This window comes from Pongo abelii, chromosome 11, assembly GCF_028885655.2.
Source record: "Pongo abelii isolate AG06213 chromosome 11, NHGRI_mPonAbe1-v2.0_pri, whole genome shotgun sequence".
Lineage (NCBI taxonomy): Eukaryota > Metazoa > Chordata > Mammalia > Primates > Hominidae > Pongo > Pongo abelii.
The window spans coordinates 118394534-118418794 of NC_071996.2; the positions used below are offsets into that span (position 1 = coordinate 118394534).

General features: G+C 36.4%; 1 protein-coding gene and 2 long non-coding RNA genes across 4 annotated transcripts in view; 2 read left to right on the plus strand and 1 right to left on the minus strand.

The window, feature by feature from the left end:
- LOC112132325 (uncharacterized) overlaps positions 1-24261 on the plus strand; it is a 229652-nt gene that overhangs the window by 199992 nt on the left and 5399 nt on the right. For both annotated transcript variants that reach the window (XR_002914139.3, XR_008522983.2), the window contains exon 4: positions 22890-22953. This is a non-coding gene — a long non-coding RNA (uncharacterized LOC112132325). The remainder of the gene's footprint in view (positions 1-22889; positions 22954-24261) is intronic.
- Positions 1-24261, minus strand: part of ABCA12 (ATP binding cassette subfamily A member 12) — a 204750-nt gene that overhangs the window by 80401 nt on the left and 100088 nt on the right. The window contains exons 8-15 of the mRNA XM_024243578.2: positions 24068-24180; positions 19249-19324; positions 14239-14357; positions 13098-13204; positions 7010-7266; positions 6806-6918; positions 5474-5598; positions 2950-3123 (exon numbers count right to left, since the gene is read on the minus strand). Of these exons, the coding sequence (XP_024099346.2) occupies positions 2950-3123; positions 5474-5598; positions 6806-6918; positions 7010-7266; positions 13098-13204; positions 14239-14357; positions 19249-19324; positions 24068-24180 (1084 nt within the window). The remainder of the gene's footprint in view (positions 1-2949; positions 3124-5473; positions 5599-6805; positions 6919-7009; positions 7267-13097; positions 13205-14238; positions 14358-19248; positions 19325-24067; positions 24181-24261) is intronic.
- On the plus strand, positions 508-12592 carry LOC129058120 (uncharacterized). Its single transcript, XR_008522984.1, has 3 exons — positions 508-682; positions 8174-8423; positions 10341-12592. It is a non-coding gene; the product is annotated as an uncharacterized LOC129058120 (long non-coding RNA).

Genomic DNA, 24261 nt, shown 5'->3' on the forward strand with positions numbered 1-24261 from the left:
AGACCACATATTTCATGATTCAATTTATATGTAATATCTTTTTAAAAAGGCAAATCTACAGAGACAGAAAATAGATTAGAAGTTGCTTGGGCTAGAGATTGAAATGAGAGGTAACTGCAAATAGATATAAGGTTTCTTTTGGAAGTAATGGAAATGTCCTAAAATTAGATTGTGGTAATGGTTGCACAATTCTGTATATTTACTAAAAAAAATCATTGAGTTAATCATGTAAAATGAGTGATTTTTATGGTATATAAATAATACCTCAATAAAGTTGCAAAAATAGATGATTTTATAAGTGATAAAGGCAAATGTCAACTACATATTTCTTCATGTATACTATTGCTCAAAAATAATATAATATGCACCTAAAAATTAAAATAAAACTGTCAAAAGGCTTACATGATTTATCAGGCTAAGTCATTTTAATCCCATAATGCTTATGTGCTACAAGAAGAAACATTGAAAATGTTTTAAAATTTTAATGTAATTTTTTTATCCTCTTATTTCATTTATTCAGGAACATGAATTGAGTGCCTGCTGTGTTCCCAGCACTGGGTGAGGTGATGGCTATGCAGTGGTGCTCAAGCTGGCACCGTCTCGGTACTCACGGAACTTTGATCTATTAGGAGGAACAGATATCAAACAAGCCAATGAACCAAAGGCTGGGGCATATGAGAAGGTAGGGAGTGTTTAGCTAGGAAATCAAAGGAGACCTTTCCAAAGCAAAATCTCAAAGAATGAGAAAGAATATACCATTGGAAGAACAAGAAGAGGAAGGGCATAGGCAGAGGGGCAAAGCTGTTTGAGGTCCCTGAGAGAAAACTCCTGATATTTCCAAGGAAGTCAAAGACCAAGATTATGAGCACAAGATTCAGTTAGAGAGGTAGCTTTGTGTTCGTATCTCCCACACTGTACATCTCTCAGTCATGAAGATACGGTTACCTCAATAGCAGAGCTCCTAATTCCAATCATATTTTAAAAATTAGAACCAACATTTTTTTCTATTTTCTATTGCAGTTCTGCCAGAATTCTAGGCATTCCCACATTAATGTGAAATAAATTGACATGCCCATGTTTAACGGTTAGATGCAACAGCAGATATTTAGTTTGATATCTGCTCTGTGGAGGCATTATAAAATTAGAGTTAAAATTTTAGGTGAAGTAATAATAATAATTTCATGTCATATGTATTGTAGGTTATAGTTTATGTAAAATAACCATTGGTTGAGTTAATGGGTATTTGCTTCATTTCCCTATGGGCCAGACACTGTTCTTTGCATTTAAAATATTTCAGTGAACAAAGAGGCCCTTGTGGAACTAACATACTAGTGGTGCAAACGGCAAATACATTTTAAAAATGGGCCAAGCACGGTGGCTCACTCCTGTAATCCCAGCACTTTGGGAGCCCAAGGTGTGAGGATCACTTGAGGTCAGGAGTTCAAGACCAGCCTGGCCAACATGATACAACCCCATCCCTATTAAAAATACAAAAATTAGCTGGGTGTGCTAGCACACATTTGTAATCCCAGCTACTCAGGAGGCTGAAGCACAAGAATTGCCTGAACCCAGGAGGCGGAGGCTGCAGTGAGCCGAGATGGCACAACTGCGCTCCAGTCTGGGTGGCAGACACAGACTCTGTCTCAAAAAAAAAAAAAAAAAAAGTTTAAAAATGAAAATTTAATAAAATATATAGTTGGCTGGAAGCAAAACAGAAACCAGAATAGGAAAAGGGGATTTGAGAGTGCTGTAGGTAGCATTGGTTGCATTTTAAATAGGGTGGTCAGGGTAGACCTTACTGAGAAGGTCAATGTTAAGCAAAGACAAAAAAAAATAGCCTTGCAAATCATGTGAAGGGTTGTCTCTGGAGTTGTGCCACACAGCAACTCTGGAGCCAGGGTCCAGAAAGTAGCCAAGTAAGAAATGAGATTTTAGTGATGAGGAATCATTGTGCAGGATCATGAGGCCCTTGTAAAATTTGGGGGTTTACTTGAATCAAATGGAGATCCACTGGAAAGTTTTGATCAGAAGGGTGATATAATGAGACTTTAGTTTTAAAAGGATCACTCAGGCTGCTTGCAAGGTGCTAGGGATGGGGGTAGAGGGTAGGTGTGGAAGCAAAGGATATGGTTAGGAGACCACTGCAGAAATATAGGTGTGAGATGACAGTAACTCAGAACAGGATTACTTATAACTAGTCCAAAACATTTTTATCCCTGTGGCTATGTCTCAAAAATATGTCAGCTATTTCCTTTCGGTTGTGTTTACTGCAGAGAAGGACAATTCTTCAGTGTTTTTAAGAACATGTAAATATTTTTGACCCAGGTTAAATTTGGGTGAACATAGGTGCTTAATTTTCCTACGTTTATATTTTTCTTTCGGTTATTTAGTAAATAAGTACTCATAGAGCATCTGCATATTGCAAGATGAAGTCAATGCTGATTTTACTAAGCTCTAATAACAACCATTTGTTTTTCCTTCTGGGTATGTAATGGTAGCCTCTATCTAAATTGATGAAGGAAACAGGAAATTTTTTTTTAAGAGCGCCAAAAAAATCCTATTTTTAATTAAGAAAACCCTTTTTTCTAATCTTTTTTAACCCTACCAACTTCATGTCTGTTCACTGTTAAAAAAGTAATTGCAACATTTGCATTTAACACTTTTGAAATACAACATTTGTATTTCACAGTAACAGTACTTATTAAATTTAATTATTGGTCTCTGATACACAAACCGAGAATTAGTAAGGAATAATATCAGTTTCCACATCTATAAAACGTGCAAAATTGCAATAAATGATCTCTAAGGTTGCATTTAGCTTTAACATAATGCAATAATTCCAAAAGCTGAATAAATGGATCTCATCCCTCATACTATCAGAGAACATAAATGTATAATTAGTTTTATATAAACCATGAATATAAACATATTTAACCAACAGCAACTTGCCTTATATGTGAAGTTGTAAATGTTTAAGTAGTGCAGAAGAGTGAGTCCAATGAGGTAAGACTGCCGGGATCTCTCTGAAAGAGACAGGTTGCAGAACTCCTTCATTGCATCTTCTAGTTTCGGAGTGGTGATATTAGTATCACAGGAATGCAGCCAGAACACCTGAGAAATAATCTGCAAATGGAGGAAGAAAAATATTTCAGCTGTGAATCATTAGAGTCAACTGTTCATTTTGTGAGGTTTTCTGTATACTCTAAATTTTAAACTAAAACAAAAAGTCCTCAAGAATCAAACAACTTTTAATCTAAAGCACTAATTACTATTAATAAAACAACAGAGAATTAATAGTTTACTTAAGAAATAAGATGGGAGGCCGGGCGCGGTGGCTCATGCCTGTAATCCCAGCACTTTGGGAAGCTGAGGCGGGTGGATCACAAGGTCAGGAGTTCGAGACCAGTCTGGCCAACATGGTGAAACCCCATCTCTACTAAAGATACAATAAATTAGCCGGGCGTGGTGGCGGGCACCTGTAATACCAGCTCCTCGGGAGGGGGAGGCAGGAGAATCCCTTGAACCCTGGAGGTGGAGGTTGCAGTGAGCTGAGATTGCGCCATTACACTCCAGCCTGGGAGACGGGGTGAGACTCTGTCTCAAAAATAAAAGAAAAAAGATGGGGAAAAAAGAGACAAGGAGACATTCAAGATGACCCCTGGATTTCTTGCCTGAACAGCTGGGTGAATGATGATACCAAGAAAAATAAGCGGTTTGGAGTAAGTTTGGGGAAAATGTTAGTTTAAGACTTTGCTGCCTGGCGGGGTGCGGTGGCTCATGCCTGTAATCCCAGCAGTTTGGGAGGCCGAGGCAGGCGGATCACGAGGTCAGGAAATCAAGACCATCCTGACTAACATGGTGAAACCCCGTCTCTACTAAAAATACAAAAAATTAGGTGGGCGTGGTGGCGGGCGCCTGTAGTCCCAGCTACTCGAGAGGCTGAGGCAGGAGAATGGTGTGAACCCGGGAGGCAGAGCTTGCAGTGAGCCCAGATTGTACCACTGCACTCCAGCCTGGGCAACAGAGCATGACTCCGTCTCAAAAAAAAAAAAAAAAAAAAAAAAAAAAAGAGACTTTGCTCCCTTTAAAATCTCACTCTTAATAAATTCAAATTGCATTTAATTTTTGTAATCATTAAAAGTTATAATCTTAGGCAATATACTCTGTAGGTCCAGAGATGTAAAGCAAAGAAAAAGAGCTACAGATCTTACAATCATGTGAATCACCCATCTTGAACAGTAATGCTCCTGTAGATAGTGAAGTATGATTACGCAAAATAAGATGTCATCTTTATTGCCACCGAGTTGAAATAAAGAGAAAAGCGTATAACATTCAAGGCCAAAGGAAGTTTTCACTCTTTCCTCTTGAAAGTAATAAGAATGTAGACTCTCCATTTACATGTTTTATTTACTAAAATGAACCTGCTCTACAGAAGCCAAAAACTTGATTGCTGAAATTATATCTTAGGATCAAATAATCAAAAGGTGAGATTAAAGAGAAAAGATCAATGAATATTATTTACTAGTACAGTAAAGGCAAAGCTGTTTTAATTTTTGTATGGGGGAACCAATTAAAATGACAAGAGATAGCTGTAATATTTTTTAAGGGGAACCTTAAAGGCTTTTTAGAAACTATCCAATATTGGAAAATAACTGGGCTGTGCTTAGAAATGACACACTCTGTCACACATAAGGTTTGAATGGATGAGGCCTTAAGCTCTGCAGCTCTTTTGGAAAATTTCCATGACACTTCCAGACAATGGACTTGGAAAAAGAATAAAAGATAAGACATTTTGAGTGGAAAACCCTATTACCAGCATATGAAGAAATGACATTATTCATTTTCACATCAAAAAATGTTTACTACAACCACAAACTTACCCTTAGTTCCCTTGACCACATCTATCGTATATGCTATGTCTTGCTGTAGGACTTTTAAAAAGTAAAAATGAATATCCATTTTAATTTTAGTTGCAAGCAATAGTAAGTAGTCTCCATATATTTTCTCCCAATTAGGTTACTGAAGTTTGACTTTGATAGCATTTGAGTAGGTACAAATTCACCTCAGACAATGTAATTGCGACAGTGAATGTAATTTTTTTTTTTTTTTTTTTTTTTTTTTTTTGAGACAGAGTCTCGCTCTGTCACCCAGGCTGGAGTGCAGTGGCACGATCTCGGCTCACTGCAAGCTCATTGATTGAGGAAGCCATCTGGGGGTAAGGAAAAGGAAAGAACAAATGGGGCATGGGAAAGGAGAAGGAAAAATAAAGAAAAAAGGGACACATAGTGATAAAATTCTTGCTTCAGAATTTTTCTTCTATCTTTAATTAGGCCTCCAGGTTTATCACTTGCATAGAAAATTCACCAGATTAGCATGCAACTTCTCAGTGTTTAACTGGTAAGCGCTCAACAAATGCTAAATGCTATTTAAATTTCTAAGAACTGCATGTAAGTACAAACACATGACACCCCACCTCAGCTCTGTTATCAGGGATGGGAATGGCCAGCAACTTGTCAATAGTCCTGTTGGACATTCCTGTTGTTCTCCTTAAATCTTCTTTCAGCTCTTCAACATTTTTAAACATTTCTAGTAACTGACCTGCAAGAAGAAAAATGTAAAAAGAAAACACATGTTGGTTTGTCAGGTCACTCTTTTTAGTATGACTAACATAGAGAAACCTTCTAGACTAAAACATACATGCCTTCTCAGGGGCAGATGTCTCCCAGTTTTGGCAAACTTTGCATATTTAGGATCTATTTCTATCTGATTTAGATTTGTTCTTATTATGATGTCATAAACCCGAGGTAACAGATTGCTCTGAGTTATAAATTTTCCTTAGGTATCTACAAGTCAAGGTTTATTTAAGGCAAATATGCTTTCCTTACAGATTTTGATCACATAATGCACTAAATAAATATCTCTCCATTTGATTTAAAATATCACACAGATTCAATATGTTTTTTAATCTGGGATCATGTAATATTGTCAATTTAGGACAAAGTTTGATAAATCCACACATAATGCCACAGAGCATTTTTCTTTAACTACATTCACACTACAGTTATAAAGGGTTTTTACAATCATTATCTCACTTTTAAATAGAATGTGTTTAACTTCGAACTCTTTTAGGACAGTGATTATAATTCTTTTATTTCTGGGTCATTTACGGCACAATAAACAATATTTAGATTTTAGCAGATTGTAATAATCATCCTGCAAATGCCTTTCCATTTCTTTTAAGTATCCTTCATGCAAATATATCTTTTTTTATTTTTGAATCTAGTGCCATTCCAATTTTGTGGCTGCCCATTGTCCAAAATTCTGAATGCCTTTCCTTTCAGTATTGAGGAATTATGCAAAGAAGAAACGTATTGCATGATACCTCATGCTTGGAATACTAATAGAAAGTTCTGAATTGAGATTTCTGTAGACAGCAGTGCATCCTTTTGGTTTTTTTCCATCAGGTTATTTTCAGAGAAGCAAGTAAATTTCATCGTTGCCCTTGCAGCTGACTATCGGATGCACTTTAATATATCAGAGAAACGAAAGGTGAATGGTCTAACTAGTTAAACTTTTGAAGATCTTTTTGCTGTGAAATCAAATTTCCCTGTTTCATTCTCTGCTAGCTTTCTGTGTGTTTACTTTAGACAAGTAACCATATCTGAATGCTTCAGGTTTCTCATGTGTAAGGGCAGATAGCAAAGCGAGTTTGGTTGGGAACTTCAAAAAAGCCTTTCTTAAACTGCAGCGTGAGAATCACATGCATTCTAATAAGACAAGATTTAAAATGTGGATGGGGAAACACCTGGCTTTTCAGAAGCATCTGCACTGTTATTGACATGCAGCATGGCTTCTATGATCGGTATTAACTGAGTGATATTTTCCAAGTAATTCATTTGCAGTGCCTGTTCTAGAAACCTGGAACAAAACAGAAAAGAGGAAATTCAACTAAGTATATCAATATTTTGAAAGAGATTTCACCAAGGAAGAAGACAATGGAAAAACTTACTGATCCATATTTAAATTAATTTTGCTTGGATCCCCAGTCAGCAAATCTCTCACTTTTTTAGATATGACATTGTCATGGTACAGTAAGCTGGCTGTTATTTCGGTGCCCAGCTCTGCTGCTTCGAGGAGTTGCAGATCAAACTCACTGTCTTCACACAGGCTCCCAAAGCTCATATCAGAGAGCTGGCATGACTTCTCTATCAAACTGAAAGTTTCAGATTCACAAAGAAGTTCGGTCAAGTTTCGAAGTTGAGACAGCTTTCCAAAAAGGGAAAAGAGTGGGAAATAGATTAGTTACATTTTTCTACATACATAGTAGTTGATAATAAGCAACCACAGTCGATTTCCTTTAAGAAAAACATTCTGCCTATGTATGTGGTTAGTTGGCATTTGGCGTTAGTTTTATTATGAAGTACTACCCTCTGTCATTTGAGTTTATTGTTCTCGTAAGAACCTGATAAAACTTTTGGGCCTATTAGACCTGGGCAGGCTTTAAAAAATGGAGTTTAGTTTTATCCAGCTTAACTCACAAATACTTCAACTAATTTTATATTTTGATGTATATTTTAAATCACATGTAAGGGCAGATAAAAAGCAGGTCTGTTTCAGAACTTTTTAAAAGTATTTCTTTCTCACACCCATTAAGACTACTATTTAAAAAAAAAAAAAACAGAAAATAACAAGTGTTGGAGAAGATGTGGGGAAATTATAACCCTTGTGCACTGTTGGTGGGAATGTACACACACACACACACACACACAGAGTGGTATATTATTAAACCTTAAAAAGGAAAGAAATTCTGACACAGGCTGCAATATGAATGAACCTTGAGGATACTATGCTAAGTGAAATAAGCCAGTCTCAATAAATGAAAGGTGAATGGTCTAATACTATATGATTCCACTTATATGACAAGGTACCTAGAGTAGTCAAATTCATAGCAACAGAAGCAAAATGTGGGTTGTTAGGGGCTGGGGAAGTAGAGGATGAGGAGTTGTTTAATGAATATGGAGTTTCAGTTTTACAAGATGAAATGAGTTCTGGAGATTAGTTGCACAACAATGTGAATGTACTTAACACAACTGCACTGTATAGTTAAAAATGGTTAAGATAGTAAATGTTATGTTTATTTTACCACAATGTTTATTTTTATTTTTTGAGACAGGGTCTCACTCTGTCACCCAGGCTGGAGTACATTGGCATGATCACAGCTCACTGCAACCTCCACCTCCAGGCTCAGGTGATCCTCCCACCTTAGCCTCTTGAGTAAGTAGCTAGGACTACAGGCATATACCTGCACTCCTGGCTAATTTTTTATATTTTTTTGTGGAAACAATGGAGTACATTGGCACGATCACAGCTCACTGCAACCTCGACCTCCAGGCTCAGGTGATCCTCTCACCTTAGCCTCTCAAGTAAGTAGCTGGGACTACAGGCATATACCTGCACTTCTGGCTAATGTTTTGTATTTTTTGTAGAAATGGGTTTCACCATGTTGTCCTGGCTGATCTCACTCTCGGGCTGAAGCCATCTGCCGGCCTCAGCCTCCCTGAGTGCTGGAATTACAGATGTGAGCCACTGTGGCCAGTCAACAATTTTTAAAGGTTAACAAAAAATTTTAAAAGCCTTTCTTGAACTGCAGCATGAAGATCACATTCATTCTAATAAGACTATATTTAAACTATGGACGAGAAGACACCTGATTTTTTGGAAGTGTCTTCGCAGTTATTGATGTTATCTTCTCTCTTAGGTATTATAGGATACTGGGTGCTTTTGTCTTTCAAAGTGCTTTAAAAAGTGCTTAAAAGGGTTTAAAAATCCCACACCCGGAGGAAAAAGAGGAAAATGAAAATCAAATAATTTGCTGTCCTGTTAATGATATTCCTCTCACTATCAGTTCACTGTGTTCTGTGTGTTCTGAGGATATATTCCATGCCCTACATCGTGGGGAAAAAATAATATGTGCCTCTGGGAAAGCAAATTCTATTGTGCTTGGAAGCTACCTTAGAGCGGTTTCTTTTAAGAAGGGAAATAAATTGGAACAACATCCTAAGAAACAAATACATGTGTCATTCATTGCAGCTCAGTTTCCAATCAGAAGTTACAGTTTGACTGAAATGAAGTATTTTATGGTACCGGCAAATGTTTGGGAATATTTATTTCTATATTATCAAATGAGAAAGGCACAATGATGTGTCTTTAATGAGAGTTTTATAACTACATGTAGGTTATAGCAATTAAATGTTGGTCATCTTAGATAGTAAATATCATTGGTCTATTTTCCATTGTACTTAATATTATAATTGACCTCTGGGTTTGAACTATTCAAAAATAGGTTTATACGTACAAAAATTCTACTTACTAGTGTTATTGCTATGAGAAATTTTCCATCCTGGAATAGGCCCAATCACTGTACCACCTATAACTGCATTTGCAACTCTAGTCTTTCTTTTGATTTTCCAGCTACTAGATATGATTAAACCTGTAATAAATGGAGTGAAGCCTCTATACTACATTCTCCAGTGAGTTTTTTTTTTGGTAATTTATTAAATAAAAAGATCAATTATGTTGGGCTAATATATTTGTTTTAATTGAGCTTTGAAGGTGTTGTACATTTGAATGACTTTTACCCAGTAGAGACTGAAACATGTTTTTTAATTGTAAGTTTGGTGTACATATGTGGGAAACCAGCAAGGGTCCATATACTATAGTCTTGGCTTAGTGAGATAAAAGTTATAGAAGAGGAAATTGGAAATCTAGCCACACTGTGGCTAACAGGCTTGGTTCTCTGAAATAAAAATATAATTCAGGGCCAATAATGTGGAATGCATTGAGAAGCATATCCACCAAGGAGCAACATTATGGTCATTTCGTCTTTGTCATTACTTACTACTTTATTCTGAGAACAATACAGGCATTAAAGTTCTAGAAGCTTCACAGATCATTAATAATCAACATAAATTCAGTGACTTAGAATTCTTTCTTCAAAAGTATGTGTCAACTTCAGATTGCAGATTTGCCAAAGCTTCATGTAGAGCCCTTCTCTCTTTTATCACGAGTAAAAGTTCAGGTTTAAAATAGAACAACGGATGACTAATGTCATTTCCAGCTGTGACTGAATTCTCCACTGCCTGATGCTTTTCAAATGTGTCTGAATCAGAATCGTAAGTGACACGATGGTACCGACCTCACAATAGCAATGGGCATAAAATGATAAAGCAGCAATATTCCTGGGCTCTTGGTGGGTAAATAGAGGGAAAAATGAGTCTATTTAAAATTTTACAGGTTTTACAATAAAAATATTGTGTTATTTGTATTTCTGCCCAATACAGGAACACCCACTTTATGCATAGCTCCCTAATCAGGAAGTTATTCTTCCCATCAAAGCAACTGGAAAAAAAAAAAGATAAAACAATGAAGGGAGGAGAAAACACAAAAGTTCAAGAAGAGCAGAATGTTCCGGCAAGGAGAAAAAGCTGGGAAAAGTCACCAATGAATGACAGGGTTCACCACCATCTTAGGAATATCATGAATAAAGCGTTAGATTGGGTGTGCCCTAACTGATGGTCACAAGCATGATACTAATTATCAGGGTGAACAAAGCAGGGGAGTAAGAGCATCAGTAACTGTGAAACTCCAGGAGTTTGTCTTCATTGTTTCAGTGATAGGTACTGAGTGTTTCCCATGTGTCATACCCTATGCCAGGTGCTGGGGATGCAATGGTAAAGGAACAGACCTGGCAATATTCCTCATGGAGCTTGTGGTCTAGGACTGAATGGGTCCCATCAATTTCAAATAACAGCCATGCTTGTTACAAATGATGATAGATTTTCTACTCAAAGGAAAAGAATGTAGTTTATTTCCACTTCTATGGCTTCTAGAACTTTTTCCATAATGTAACCCTGAAGGAGAGCATTATATTCAAATTGGGGATGATGTTTTAAATTATTTTTAGCCCCAGTCCCATCCTATTAGTATAAATGGTTGAGACTGTGGTGTTTCCATTTCCCTAGTGTATATTATGTGCTTCCTGGTGACTTTTAAGTCAAGAACTGTAATTGCCCAGGGAGCATGATTACATTGTCAGTGCTCTACTGTAACACCCTCACTTTTTCATACATTCATGAACCAAGCCTTAAGCTCCTACTATGTGGGGCTTTAGGGGTGATGAAAGCATAATTTCATCAGCTTAAACTCTAGTGAGGAAAACACACCTAACATATGCAACAAATTATAATGCCAAGTAATGAGTTCCAAAGGCCAGAAATCTCACTGTCATTGGAGATGTCATCTCATTAGAGATGTCTGTTTCTAAAATGCAAATTTCACCTTCTTCAAATTTACAGCTTTCATGATCAAATTCAAACTCCTTGACAAGGAAGTCAGGATCTAGGCTCAGCCTCACCCTGCAGCCCTCTTTTCTGCCTATCACATGGGCATCTTCTGTTCCAGCTGAACACATGACTGCAGATACCCCTATACCTGTCTTTCAAGTTCACGCCTCTATCTTCTTAAACTCAGGACTCTATGTCTAGAATGCACAACTAACCTAATTCTACACAGCCTTCAAAACTCAGAGAAAGCATTATTTTCTCTACAGAATTTCTTCTCTCCACCTCTATCCCTTACAATCCATGTAAGATATCCCGCCTCCATGCACAGAAGCCTCTATCCACCTTGTCACAATACTTATCTCACTGTATTACAATTGTTGGTCTGCTTTTCCATCTCCTCCAATGGATTGACAATAAGCACTTTGGGGTAAAAGGATATGTCTTACAAATAAATATATTAGTATTATGGGAGCACATATAATTGATAAAAAAAGAATGGATAAATATTATAGGAGCACAGAAGAAAAAGTCATTATTCTGGCTGAAAAAAAGCGAGAAAGGTGATACTCTAATATTATAGAAGAAGTGGTATTTAAACTTGTCCTTGAGGGATGAGTAGGAATTTTCCAGATGAATGCACAATTTCCTTCTCATTTGCACAAACAAATTAAGATAATGCTAAATTAAGTATATTAGAAATTTTGATGCATGTAGAAGACTAGGGCTCAAATGTAGGTAATGGTAACTAGCACATTTATTTGTAATATACATGGACATAATGTTTTGCATGCCTGCTTAATTATACCATGTTCACTATACAAGTCATCTTGCTTGCCCTGAATAAACCAGTTCTAATTTCACTTTATTCCTATGTAAATCCAATTAAATAGCTATTCTTTCTAGGAAAACAGCTTTCAAATTTTAATAGGGTTATTTAAAAAATAAACTAAATTTCATGATAACCTGTATACTATATGCGTGAGATAAAGAATAATAGACAAATAAGCATAAAGTTATTCCCACATACAGTTATATATTTTTTGGTTGCCTTTTCCCACATTCTCTAGTGTCATAAATTTTAATATATTCATTTTAGCTTCTGATGACAACAATAAAAATAGGGTGAACCACATTTTGAGATTTCTGTATGCTGTGAAATCTAAAACATCAGCTTTCAAAATCTACTTTTACAAATTTTAAAACAAGACATCTCAAATTAGAAATTATTATTACAAATCCTTTTTCAAATCTCTTTCAAATTATGAAGTTTAATACGATAACTATTGTTAGCCACTCCCTTATAAATGTGCATACTGTAATTAGGCTCTTTTGGGTCATTTCATGCAGAGATCTCCACTGATTTAAAAAAAATACCATTATATAACATCAAACTCTTTAAAAACTTTTTTTTAAATTTATTATTTTTTTAAAGACAGGGTCTCACACTGTCACTTAGGCTGGAGCACAGTGCGACAACAGCTGACTGCAGCCTCAAACTCCTGGTCTTAAGTGATTCTTCCCACCTCGGCCTCCTGAGTAGCTGGAATTATAGGCATGAGCCACGGCATCCAGCCATAAACTCTTTTGTCTCCATTTTTCTAGAGTCATAAGTAGGGCCATTATAAATCTAGAGTTAAAATAGGATCATTATTTACAAAGATCAGATTTAAAACCTAAAAGTGTATCTTGCCAAATATTATGGGAAGTGTTAAGTTTTTTTTTTGTTTTTTTTTTTGTTTTACTTTCATGGCTTACTTTTGATTTTAGGACTTCAGGAACTGGAGGAAAGTGATCTTCACAGGAACCACTGCGAAGAAAAGATTTTTTAAATCGTATTGTGGACTTCAGGAGTCTTAGATTTTCTGTAAAGGAAGGGAGAAGAGTAATTGCAAGGTCATTCAGGAAACCAATTTGAAAGACACCCCTATCCTGATTTATTACTAAATTTTTCCTAAGATAATAGCCCACTTCAATATAAATATAAGATGAATGAAAATTTAACCTTTATTTGAACCATGGGAACAATAGAGTTCATTATTTTAAAAATATCTGCTTAGAGATAAAAATATTTCTAGCAAAGGTGCTACATAGTTTTGGCTCTTTGTGAACTGACTATGCTTTCATTCCTGACTTTTGGATTTACTATTAAGTTGAAGTATCTTGGAGAGAATAGGTTATAGAATCACTGTGATATAAATATGCCTTTCCAACCTTGATTAATTCATACCTTGTAAACAAAGTCCGGACTTAAAATATTTGTTGTGCTATTTGCTTGCCATTAACTCTCAGAAAACTATTTTTTGGTGTAGGAAAAAAGAATGTGTGTGTCCTAGAAAATGTGAGAAAGTAGGTCTTTTCTCTCAAAAAAAAAAAGAAACATTTGATTAAATATAATCTTTATAGTTGCCCATGTAGGCAGAAAATTGCAAATAAAGTGTGTAAGGGTAGAAAATAAAAATAGTCTGCCACAAAAATGCCTTTGTTTATGTAACTTACACCTGCTTTTAGAACTCTATATTATCATTCCTTAACATTTTTTAACAGCTAAGATTATTAAGAGCATAGAAATGTCATGAAGGGTCATATGAACCTCTAATGACTCTGGACACTTGGAAAATTTGTCCCAGTGGCCATTATCATATTATCCATTATATGGCCATTATATATTAAAGTTTGTCCAGGTGGCCAGCTAGTGCTAGCAGCAGCAACAGAATAATATGATATTATGACAAGACATTCCCTTTGTATATCAAATCACCAGACTGAAACTGATGCATATGGAAACTAAGATTTTACAAATTTTCTTTCCTGTGTAAGCAAATGCCTCAAAAACTTATTACTTTAGAACAGAGGTAGAAACCATGAGCAGCATTTTGACTGTTAAGAACAGTATTACCTGATGAACCTCTGGCCAAACTGCCAGTCACATTTCTCACACATGCCAAGTAAGGAATATAAGGACTATTTGCTGATATATTTAAGAGGGCATCTTCAAAGTTTTCCAGAATTAGGAGCCTGCAGAATTAGAAAAGAATATAGAAATTAAGACATATAAAAGTAAAGCAAAGCCATTTTGTTGAGATCATTTTGGTCCCTGGTTGTTTGGCATTGGTTGACTTGGACATTGAAATACTATGCAGTTGGCCAGGCGCGGTGGCTCACGCCTGTAATCCTAGCACTTTGGGAGGCCGAGACGAGCGGATCACGAGGTCATGAGATCGAGACCATCCTCGCTAACACGGTGTAAACCTCGTCTCCACTAAAAATACAAAAAAATTAGCTGGGCGTGGTGGCGGGTGCCTGTAGTCCCAGCTACTCTGGAGGCTGAGGCAGGAGAATGGTGTGAACCTGGGAGGCGGAGCTTGCAATGAGTCGAGATCATGCCACTGCACTCCAGCCTGGGCGACAGAGCGAGACTCCGTCTCAAAAAAAAGAAAAAAAAGAAATACCATGAATTTGGATGTCTTCCCTCACCCAGTTTAACTGTACAAGGGCAGCACTACTCTAGATCTTCTGAGCACTTGCCTTTTCTATGTGTACTATCTTTATATTTAATTGTTTTAATATTCCATCATAGGTCATCTTAAGGCAATTTCTAGGCACACTTACATGAAAGAAAAAGGTCACTGGGTGAGGGTTGCCAGGTAAAATACTGGACTCCCAGTTAAACTTGAATCCTAGATAAACAATGAATAATGTTTTTTGTGTATAAGTACATCCCACGAGTCCTGCAATTTTTTTTACTTTTCTTTTTATTTTCTAAATCTGGCAACCCCCTTCTGACTCTTCGATTCTTCTCTTGTCAATTGAAAGCTAGGGGGCTAGATGATCTGCTAGGTCCTTTCCACCTATAATATTGAATAACTAGATTTGAATTCATTTAATTTTGAATTAATGGGATCCCATTGACCAATATAAGTTCCTTTTTTCTCTAATCAACCAATTTAGTGTTTCCAAATTAACCAGTTTCTGGTTTTCTTTCAAAGTGATTGGCACGTAAGGAAAGGGCCTAAGATTTTTCAGGCTACATGAGTGAGTAAGGCTATGTGAATGAGTATGTGCGTATTATGCGTGCTCTGTCGCTTCAACTGTGAGGCTGCATCTCTATTTATTTTGTAACTTCTTCCCTTAGTGTCTACTATTGAATTTTATGTAAAGATAGAATAAATGTCAATGGCTGATTTGGGGATCATCTGTTTTGAATCAAACTGTACAATACACAAATTAACTAGTCCTACTGGATGTTTAACTTAGATTTTATTAAAATGCGAATGGGATCGATTAACCTTGGCATAGCTAGTAAATGCAGGAAAATATTTTCATCAATATTAAAGAAGACTCAGGGTGTTTAAATGTGGGCTAACAACACTGGATCCTTGAGGAACTTTAAAAGAAAAAAAATACATGGCAAGAAAAGTCTCTAACTTGGCAGTCAGAGCACAGCAAAGTGGTCAGAGGGCTGACTCATTTAAATACTATTCATAGTCTTTATATTTTTTTTAAAAAGTATCCATTTTACAAGCGCTCATTCTTGTGCATAGGCATTTCTTTCACTAGAGACTCTTGGTAATACTATATTTGGTGGACTCAGACCTTAGAGATTTTAGACAGTGAGCTTCACTATTTATCAAAGCCTCCTTATAGATAGTTAATGCCATTAATCAATTCACAAATGAAGGACCAGGAGAGTGTATTCTTAGAGTAAGTTTTCTGTCCTAAATAAAAGAAACTATCTATTAGGGAAATTTCTAAATCACATTATTACTGTTAAAAATGCAACAGGAGTGTGACAGGTGACAAAACTAACCCTATTATATAGGTTACGCCTGTAATATGAAGTCATGCCTACAGTCAAGTTTCATGGACTGTAGTCCACCTATGACATCAGTGAGTCAAATCAAATCAAAACAAGTCAAGGTCTAATAATAACCACTATACTCACAGCACTTGCTCAAAAAACCCTGAGCAGGTATTTTGAAATGATAGTTTCAGAATGTTGAGGGTAGTGGGAAGAAGTGTCAGAAAGAATATTCTAAAGATAAGCTGGAAGATGAGATTTGAGAATCCAAGACATCAAAGAAGAGACAAATGAAATTATGAGAATAATTATAAATTTACTGCATCTATTTTGGGAAGAGGAGGGTAGAATAATCCATCTATTTTATTTGGCTATAGTGATAAGTAGAGGTTTCAAGATAAACATTTCTCCTCTGAGCAACTCGAAAGAATGATCCATTTAGTTTTGTATCCCATTCCCTGTTCACCCCTGACCCCATCCCCATCACAGAATATCTAGCATTTGTATTTCGTTCATCATACACTTGAGTTAATATCTGTGGAAAGGATAAATACATAAGGAAAAGAGATGCAGGAAGCTGCAGAGATACTGGCCATTTATCTGAGAAGTGCCCAATGAGGCATCACCGGATAATCACATGTCGGGTCATTCTCCTGCTTCAGGGAGGTGGTTCTCCCTTCCTCTCCTCACCTTTCCCCACACTGCCCAATATTGCCCTTCCTTCTTTTGTGTTTGTCTTTCTGTCTGTCATCATTGTTACAACATAGAGCTATTTCCACTTGGTGCACTGCTCAACAGCAAAATATTGGCCTTATCTACTAGATGGACTGGAACAAGAGTTTCATGGTGTATTGTCAAGCTTAAAATAGAGGACAGTTGGGCTAGAATTGACCTTGATAAGCCATTCTCTTAGTTTCATGAAGAACATTTGATTACAAAAATTTCTGAGAATAGACTTAGTATACTCCAAAATAAGATCTCATATCTGTGTGCCACAGTTTTGGCATAAATACCCAATTACTCCCTTAAAACACTGGAGTAATCCTTTATACAAAATCCTACCTACTTCCCAAGAGTGCTTACCATAAAAAGTAAGTGTCTGGATGTGCACATTCATGTGCATCAGTACAAACACAAAACAATAAAAATAACGACTTTAGAACAAAAATAATTAGGAGAAAGTAGAGCTATGAGGAAAAAGTATTTTTGAGCATCTTTCTTTAGAAAATTCTGAGCGAAAATAACTTTTATCTTATACCAGTATTGCCACTCTGTGATTATTTTAAAGCTGGAATGGAAAGGAAGTCTGAAGATAAGAAATCCCTTAATTTCATCAACCACAACAAAAGCCACCTTAGAAGTATTGAATTCTTCCTAATAAACTGTCAGCTAGCTGTCAGCAACTAACTACATTTGCTGTGGAATTTGCAGGTCTGTGGCGCTGACATTATCAATGCTATGGATGCCTCAAGGCTCTGATAAAAATACCTGGCTTCAGCAATAAGCATGCAGTTATCTCAGTTTAAAGGTATTTTGCTATTATTATTTTTGATGGCTATATAGGGAATGTGTTTAAAAGACATGACTATTTGGCCGTGCGCGGTGGCTCACGCCTGTAATCCTAGCACTTTGGGAGGCCGAGGCAGGCAGATCACGAGGTCAGGAGATCAAGACCATCCTGACTAACACAGTGAAACTCCGTCTCTACTAAAAATACAAAAAAAAAAAAAAAAAAAATTAGCCAGCCGTGGTGGCGGGCACCTGTAGTCCCAGCTACTTGGGAGGCTGAGGCAGGAGAATGGCGTGAACCCAGGAGGCGGAGCTTGCAGTGAGCCGAGATGGCGCCACTGCACTACAGCCTGGGCGACAGAGACAGACTCCGTCTCAAAAAAAAAAAAAAAAAAAAAAGACATGACTATTTGAAACATGGCAGCCTGGCTAGGGTGAAATTGCCTAAGGGCTTGGTTGCTGTGGGAGAAGCACCTGGGTCAGCCACCTAAGAGGATGAGAGAGATGGCGGCAGAAAGAGGAGGTAGTTGTTTATGCAAGGATTTTGGCCAGAATCTACTCAGAGTCGGAGAACTTCTCGTTAAATAATAGAAAGTTTGTAAACAAATATGTACATTCTATTTTAGAAAAAGAAAAAAATTGGTTAAACCTAAGTAATCCTGTTTGTTTTTATTTGTATAGATTTCCGTTAGCACAAAAATGTATCCTTTGGGACTAAAATCAAAGAATTTCAATAGTATAATTTACAGGCTAAAGCAATCTTTACCTAACAGGCAGGCCATCTCATCTCTAAATTTGCCTTGAACTACAGGAATTTGTGTCAATTAACTACCATAAGCAACTGTTTGCATTTCTTACCATCATTATCACAGTTACTTCAGGATCTGCTTACATTAATGGTCTTTAGACAGCATGGTTGCTGCTGTTATTTCTACTGTTATTTCTCGGGACTTTATATATGCCAATAAAAGCCCCAAATTAAATTACCTACAAATAGTTTTGCCTAACTGAATACTACTTGAAAGCAAACAAATTTTGCATTATCTTGTTTAAGCATAAAAAATATTTTTATTCTCTAGAAACCCAAAAAATAGTAACAAAAAATTGGAGGCTGCTATGGTATGAATGAGCATGTTCTCCCGAAATTCGTATGTTGAACTCCTAACCCCCAAGATAACAGTATTAGGAGGCTTGCTTATAAGCTGCTCAGATTATGGTATTTTGCTATAGCAGCCTGCACAGAGCAAGACAGATACTTATACACTGTTTGTGGTGAAAGAAAAGTGTTGGCAGCCTTCCGGCTAGATCATCCTCATAGGCATAAGGTAACCAATCGAGACATGACACATTAGATCTAGTTATGCAAGCTTGGAACTGAAAAAGAGATTTTCTTGTGCAATGCTAAAGTATCATTAAATAATATCAAAAAATAAGTTTCAAGTTTACTACACTTGGACAATGTCCTTTCCTTTGCTCAGTCAATAGTTGATTTTTCTATTCCATGCTTATGTACACTGATAAGAGAATTATGCCTAGAAATTGTTTTGATTGTTTATTCGGCCAAGTAATCTACCTATTTAGAAATAAACAAAGACTTACTGTGCAGCCAGACTGCTTGGAGATAATCTCTGTCCATCATCCTCATTCCACACATGCGTTATATTATTGGAGTCACCTAAAGTAATAATTTTTATATAGGTAAACATTTAACATGTTTGCTTAAAGATTTTTTTCCTCAGTGAAAACCATCCCAGGTCAAATTAATGAGGAGAAAATGCAGAAATCTGCAGAATCATTCTCCAAAGAATTGTATAAAAGACATCTATACTCTTTTGTTGGAAATATTTGTGATATTTATAGGAAATAGATGCCTACTGATCAAAATAATCCCGATGGTCAAGCATACACATTTCTAACAAGTTCTTTGTCTGTGCATCTAGCCATTACATTATTTTATCCCAGGACCTGCGTAAGCAGATGACTGCTAAGTACTATAATGAAGATTGACTACCACGTGATTTGTTAATCAAATGAAGCCAATTTTAGTCTTATGGGTCACTGGATTTTTTTTTTTTTTTTTGCCTTCATTTGTCTAGAATGTAGCCACAGGAAACATCTGCCATCACTAATCTATATTTTCTATCTTTCAAAAAGCAGCCACTAATCTCAATTGAATGCAGCTGTGAATGCAAATTGACTGACGTTAACAGAACTGTTCTGAGAGTTCTCAAATAATATGAAGGTGCATAGTGTGGAAGGCAGTCACTAAGTTTGGTCTAATGGAAACCACATACGAAGATCTAATTCAACACCATGAGTTACCCCCAGAAGTTAAATAGGTCCCTAATTCAGCCTGCTGCATAAGGTTGTATCATAAAAGAGTAAGTGTGCAACAGCATTCATATAAAAATTGAAAATGAAAATGCTTTAAATGGCCCCTGCGTAAATAAAAACATCATAAATCCAATACTTTAATTCAGCTCCTTTAGGGAAATGGTATCACTTATTTCCCTTCTCTTCAGACTCTACTCATTCCTTATAAATAATCCAGTATGTTTCAATGCTGTCATTTTTAGCATTGGCCTAATCACTTTCAATGGGATATTTTATTACAGGCTTCAATAGTTCTTGTATTGTCTCTAGTTAGTGCAACCTAAAGCCTTCTAAAAAGGTACTAGCACAAAACTATGCAATCACCCATGTTTTTTCTGGTCCTGATTATTAACTTTATTTAAATTAGTATGTGTATAAAAAAGACTATCCCAGAATTAAAAATCTCCTTGTCTGTCACCTGTATCAGTCATGTTTAAGTAATGTTTGTACAGCCCCTACTATCTGGCAGAGTGCCTGTCTCAATTTTTCCTGTTCAGCAGAGTAGAGTTTTCCTGTGCTATGTTCACGATGCAGCTGAATATTATTGCTCTAATAATAGTAATGCATCAGTGAGTTAAAGGGCCAAGAATGAATGGGATGCCCAGAATAAATAAACCTAATTAACAATAGTAATACCTATTATGTATTGGCATCTATATATAGAATAACTACAGATTTAAAAACCTGTTGAGATTTAAGCTTTTGCAATGTAAAGGTATATAAAACTCTTTTTCTAAGACCAAATTTTGCTCACTTTGAACTCCTATGTGATGCTCAGCAAGCTAATTGGTATTTGTAATACTACGTGGTTATAGAGTTTCTCTTTTTCATCAAGCCATTAAAATAAGTAACTAATAGAAAATTAACTTTATATTATCAATGATAGACTTGACCCTGAAGTTAAATAAAGACTTTTTCCTCTGGTCACTAAGGACTATAAAGTATATTGAAAGAAATACTATCCTAAACAGGCCTTAATGAAATAGAAAATGTTACAGACTCTTAAAAACTGAGATTTTACTTATTTTTTATTTGTAAGATTAGGCATACTTAAAATTGTATTCACAGGCCGGCGCAGTGGCTCATGCCTGTAATCCCAGCACTTTGGGAGGTCGAGGTGGGCAGATCACGAGGTCAGGAGATCGAGATCATCCTGGCTAACACGGTGAAACCCCGTCTCTACTAAAAATATAAAAAATTAGCCGGGCATGGTAGCGGGTGCCTGTAGTCCCAGGTACTTGGAAGGCTGAGGCAGGAGAATGGCATGAACCCAGGAGGCGGAGCTTGCAGTGAGCCGAGATCACGCCACTGCGCTCCAACCTGGGCGACAGAGTGAGACTCTGTCTCAAAAAATAAAAATAAAAAATAAAAAAATAAATATATGTACTGGGATAGATACAGCTAGAAAATTGTATTCACAGACACAGAAATATGGTGCATAGATAACCTCTTTTTATCTGTAAAGATTTCTATCCTAAATTACATCCTAAAAATGTAATTTTATATAATGTACTATTTTTCAAAAGAGCAAATTCCAGTGAGTCACAAAGATAATCTCTGCTTCCAAAACTCAGTATTTATAAATGGACATACTATGGAGTGTATTAACTGTGTAGCAAGGATCCTAGCTGGAGCCGAGCTGAGAATTAGGTATCTTGAGATAGGAAGTTAGGAGGCAACTTTCTTCCCAGGTGTTTATTAGCAACTCTCTATTTTCATGGTTGCTAAGGAGGCTCCTGAAGAAATCATGAAGTGTGCTCATACTTCAGGGTAGATCAGAGATAAACATGGTGTGAGGAAACTGGGTAGAAATCAGAGTGTGGAGAGGAATGGGGGAAGGCAGTGGAAAAAATATAGCATATGGCTTCCCACAGAGTAAGTGTGGATGGGGAGCCTAGCTCCATCAGTGACTAAAAGTGTGGGCCCTTCTGAGGTTAAGCAGGTACTTGCATGTCCCATGAGATACCTCAGAAGCGAGTATGTTCCAGAAGGTAAATGTTTAAGTGAGGTTGTTCATAAAAGAGCTCCTGGGGCCTAGCTTTGGAGATATACAGATCCAAGTTCTAATCTCAGTTTGGCTACTTGCTGGATGAGTAACACAGGCCAAGCACCCAGCCTCCTTAAGCTTCTGTTTCTTTGTCTATAAAATGGGATAATAACTGTATCTCACAGAGTTATTTAGATGATAAAATGAATTTCAGATACTAAAGTACTGAGCATTGATACAATAAATATTACCTATTGTGTTCTTTACTTGAAAGAGTGATATGAAGCCTACAAAGCTATCTTAACCATTATATTAGAAAGAATCCAAGCAACTCTGCTATGAGATACCACCCCACTCCAGCATAACAGAGTAAAAAACCAAGGGAGAAAGGATGCTCATTTTCAAAAAATACTGCTGAACACTGTGAAGATTAAGAATGAGGTGGCCTGGGTTACGGGGCAGGTATCTGTACCTGGACCAAAGACCCCAGTGCTGTTGAACTGTAGTCACTAGTTCTGCTTTCAATGATAAGTTTAAGTTCCCTGAAAGATTCCTAGAAATACTTAGGAGGGTTTTCAAAGTCTACAAAATTTCTGCTCAAATAGGTAGGGTTTTGAAGTTAGTAACTTTTAGGAATTGACATTAATACATCTGCATTGATATTCTTGGCTTGATGAACTCACAGTGCAGGAAATTTAAAAAGAAACAAAAGGTAAGTATATCAAATTTTATGAATAAAAATACATTTCCTTGGTGTATGTTCTTGTCTTCTTGACCATCCAATGACGTGTTTTAAGACTTGCCAAAATTATTAGCACAGTCATAGACATAAGACATGGTCACTGTTAAATATTGAAAACTGAATTACATTTTTCACCAGGAAACGTGTTCTGCTCCCTGCTTAGTAAGAAATGCTGCTTACTTCTCCAGCTTTTGAAGCACAGGTGAGCATTGTACTTAAAATGTTTAAAAATGTAACTTTATTACTTTACTTTATATTAATTATAAGAGATGAGTCTGAAGATAAAAAGGAAAGGGTAGTGAGGAGAAACATTAAGTTCTTAAGCCTTTAAAATGCAAATACAAAAAGAATACAGAGAAATAATTGTTTGTTAGCACATTGTCTGGTTTTCTAGCCTAAACTTTTTTTTTAGAGTAATCCTGTTTTTCTAATGGACGTCAAGACCGTCAAATTTAATAACAGTCAATCCTGCAAGCTAACCATCAATTCTGCAATTGTAGATATAAAAAATGCTCTAGACTAACAGAAAATGGCATCCAAGAGTATTGTTGGACCCTCCAGTGAGAATTCTTCAAAGCCTTCACAGGCATGCTTTCTTTTTATATGAAAATTGATATTTCAATACTATGTAATGAACAATCAGCTTTTGACCTGATGATCTCAGGATGCTTATTTTATAATCTAAAGGTAAAAGTTGAAATATGTAAAAGCTGACAAACTCAGATGAGAAAGCATAATTCTAAATTTATTCACCAGAGATAAATTGTTAACCAAACTTGGCAAGTAGGGATTTATTCCTTACATCTCCAAACCTTTGTCTGTATGTGTCTGTGTGTATGTAGCTGTATGTCTCCATGTGAGTGTAGACAGTACTATTCTAGATATGCCAAAGGGACATTTTGTGACTCACTACCAACATGTTATACCTTGTCTTACTGGAAAATCAAAATTTGAAAATGAGGTTAAAAATACTGCAATTTACTTTAGGCATTTGTTTCAAATAGTAAGGTAGAAATCTATTTGTTGAGGCATATTCCCTGATTTTTTTTTCTATACCAAGTATAAACATAGTTTTACAAGCTAACAAAGATAATTTTCACCTAACTAAAAACCCTAGAAAGCTACAGTTCCCTCTTCTTGGCCATTTCTCCCTTTCTCCACACTTTGATTAACTTGAGATCCAGATGTATTCATAGCATATGTCCCCACCTAAGAATAATATCATCTCTACATGATTACTTTCATTTCACTCTGCTTTATATTTCCAATGGGCTTTGTGACACTGAATTTAACACTGTAAGATGGAAATATAATACCTTGAGCTGGGGAGTCCAGAGTGTACAGCAGATGTTTAACAGACTTCTGGAGAGTTCTGAAACCTTCGTTAGTTGCAAAACGTGGATAAACCTTCTGCACAACCAGCAGCACACTGAGGAGTCAAAAAACAATTAAACCAGATTCTGTTTCAAGGTTTGCAGACAGAAACAAAAGGTTATTCAAGGAGAAAATG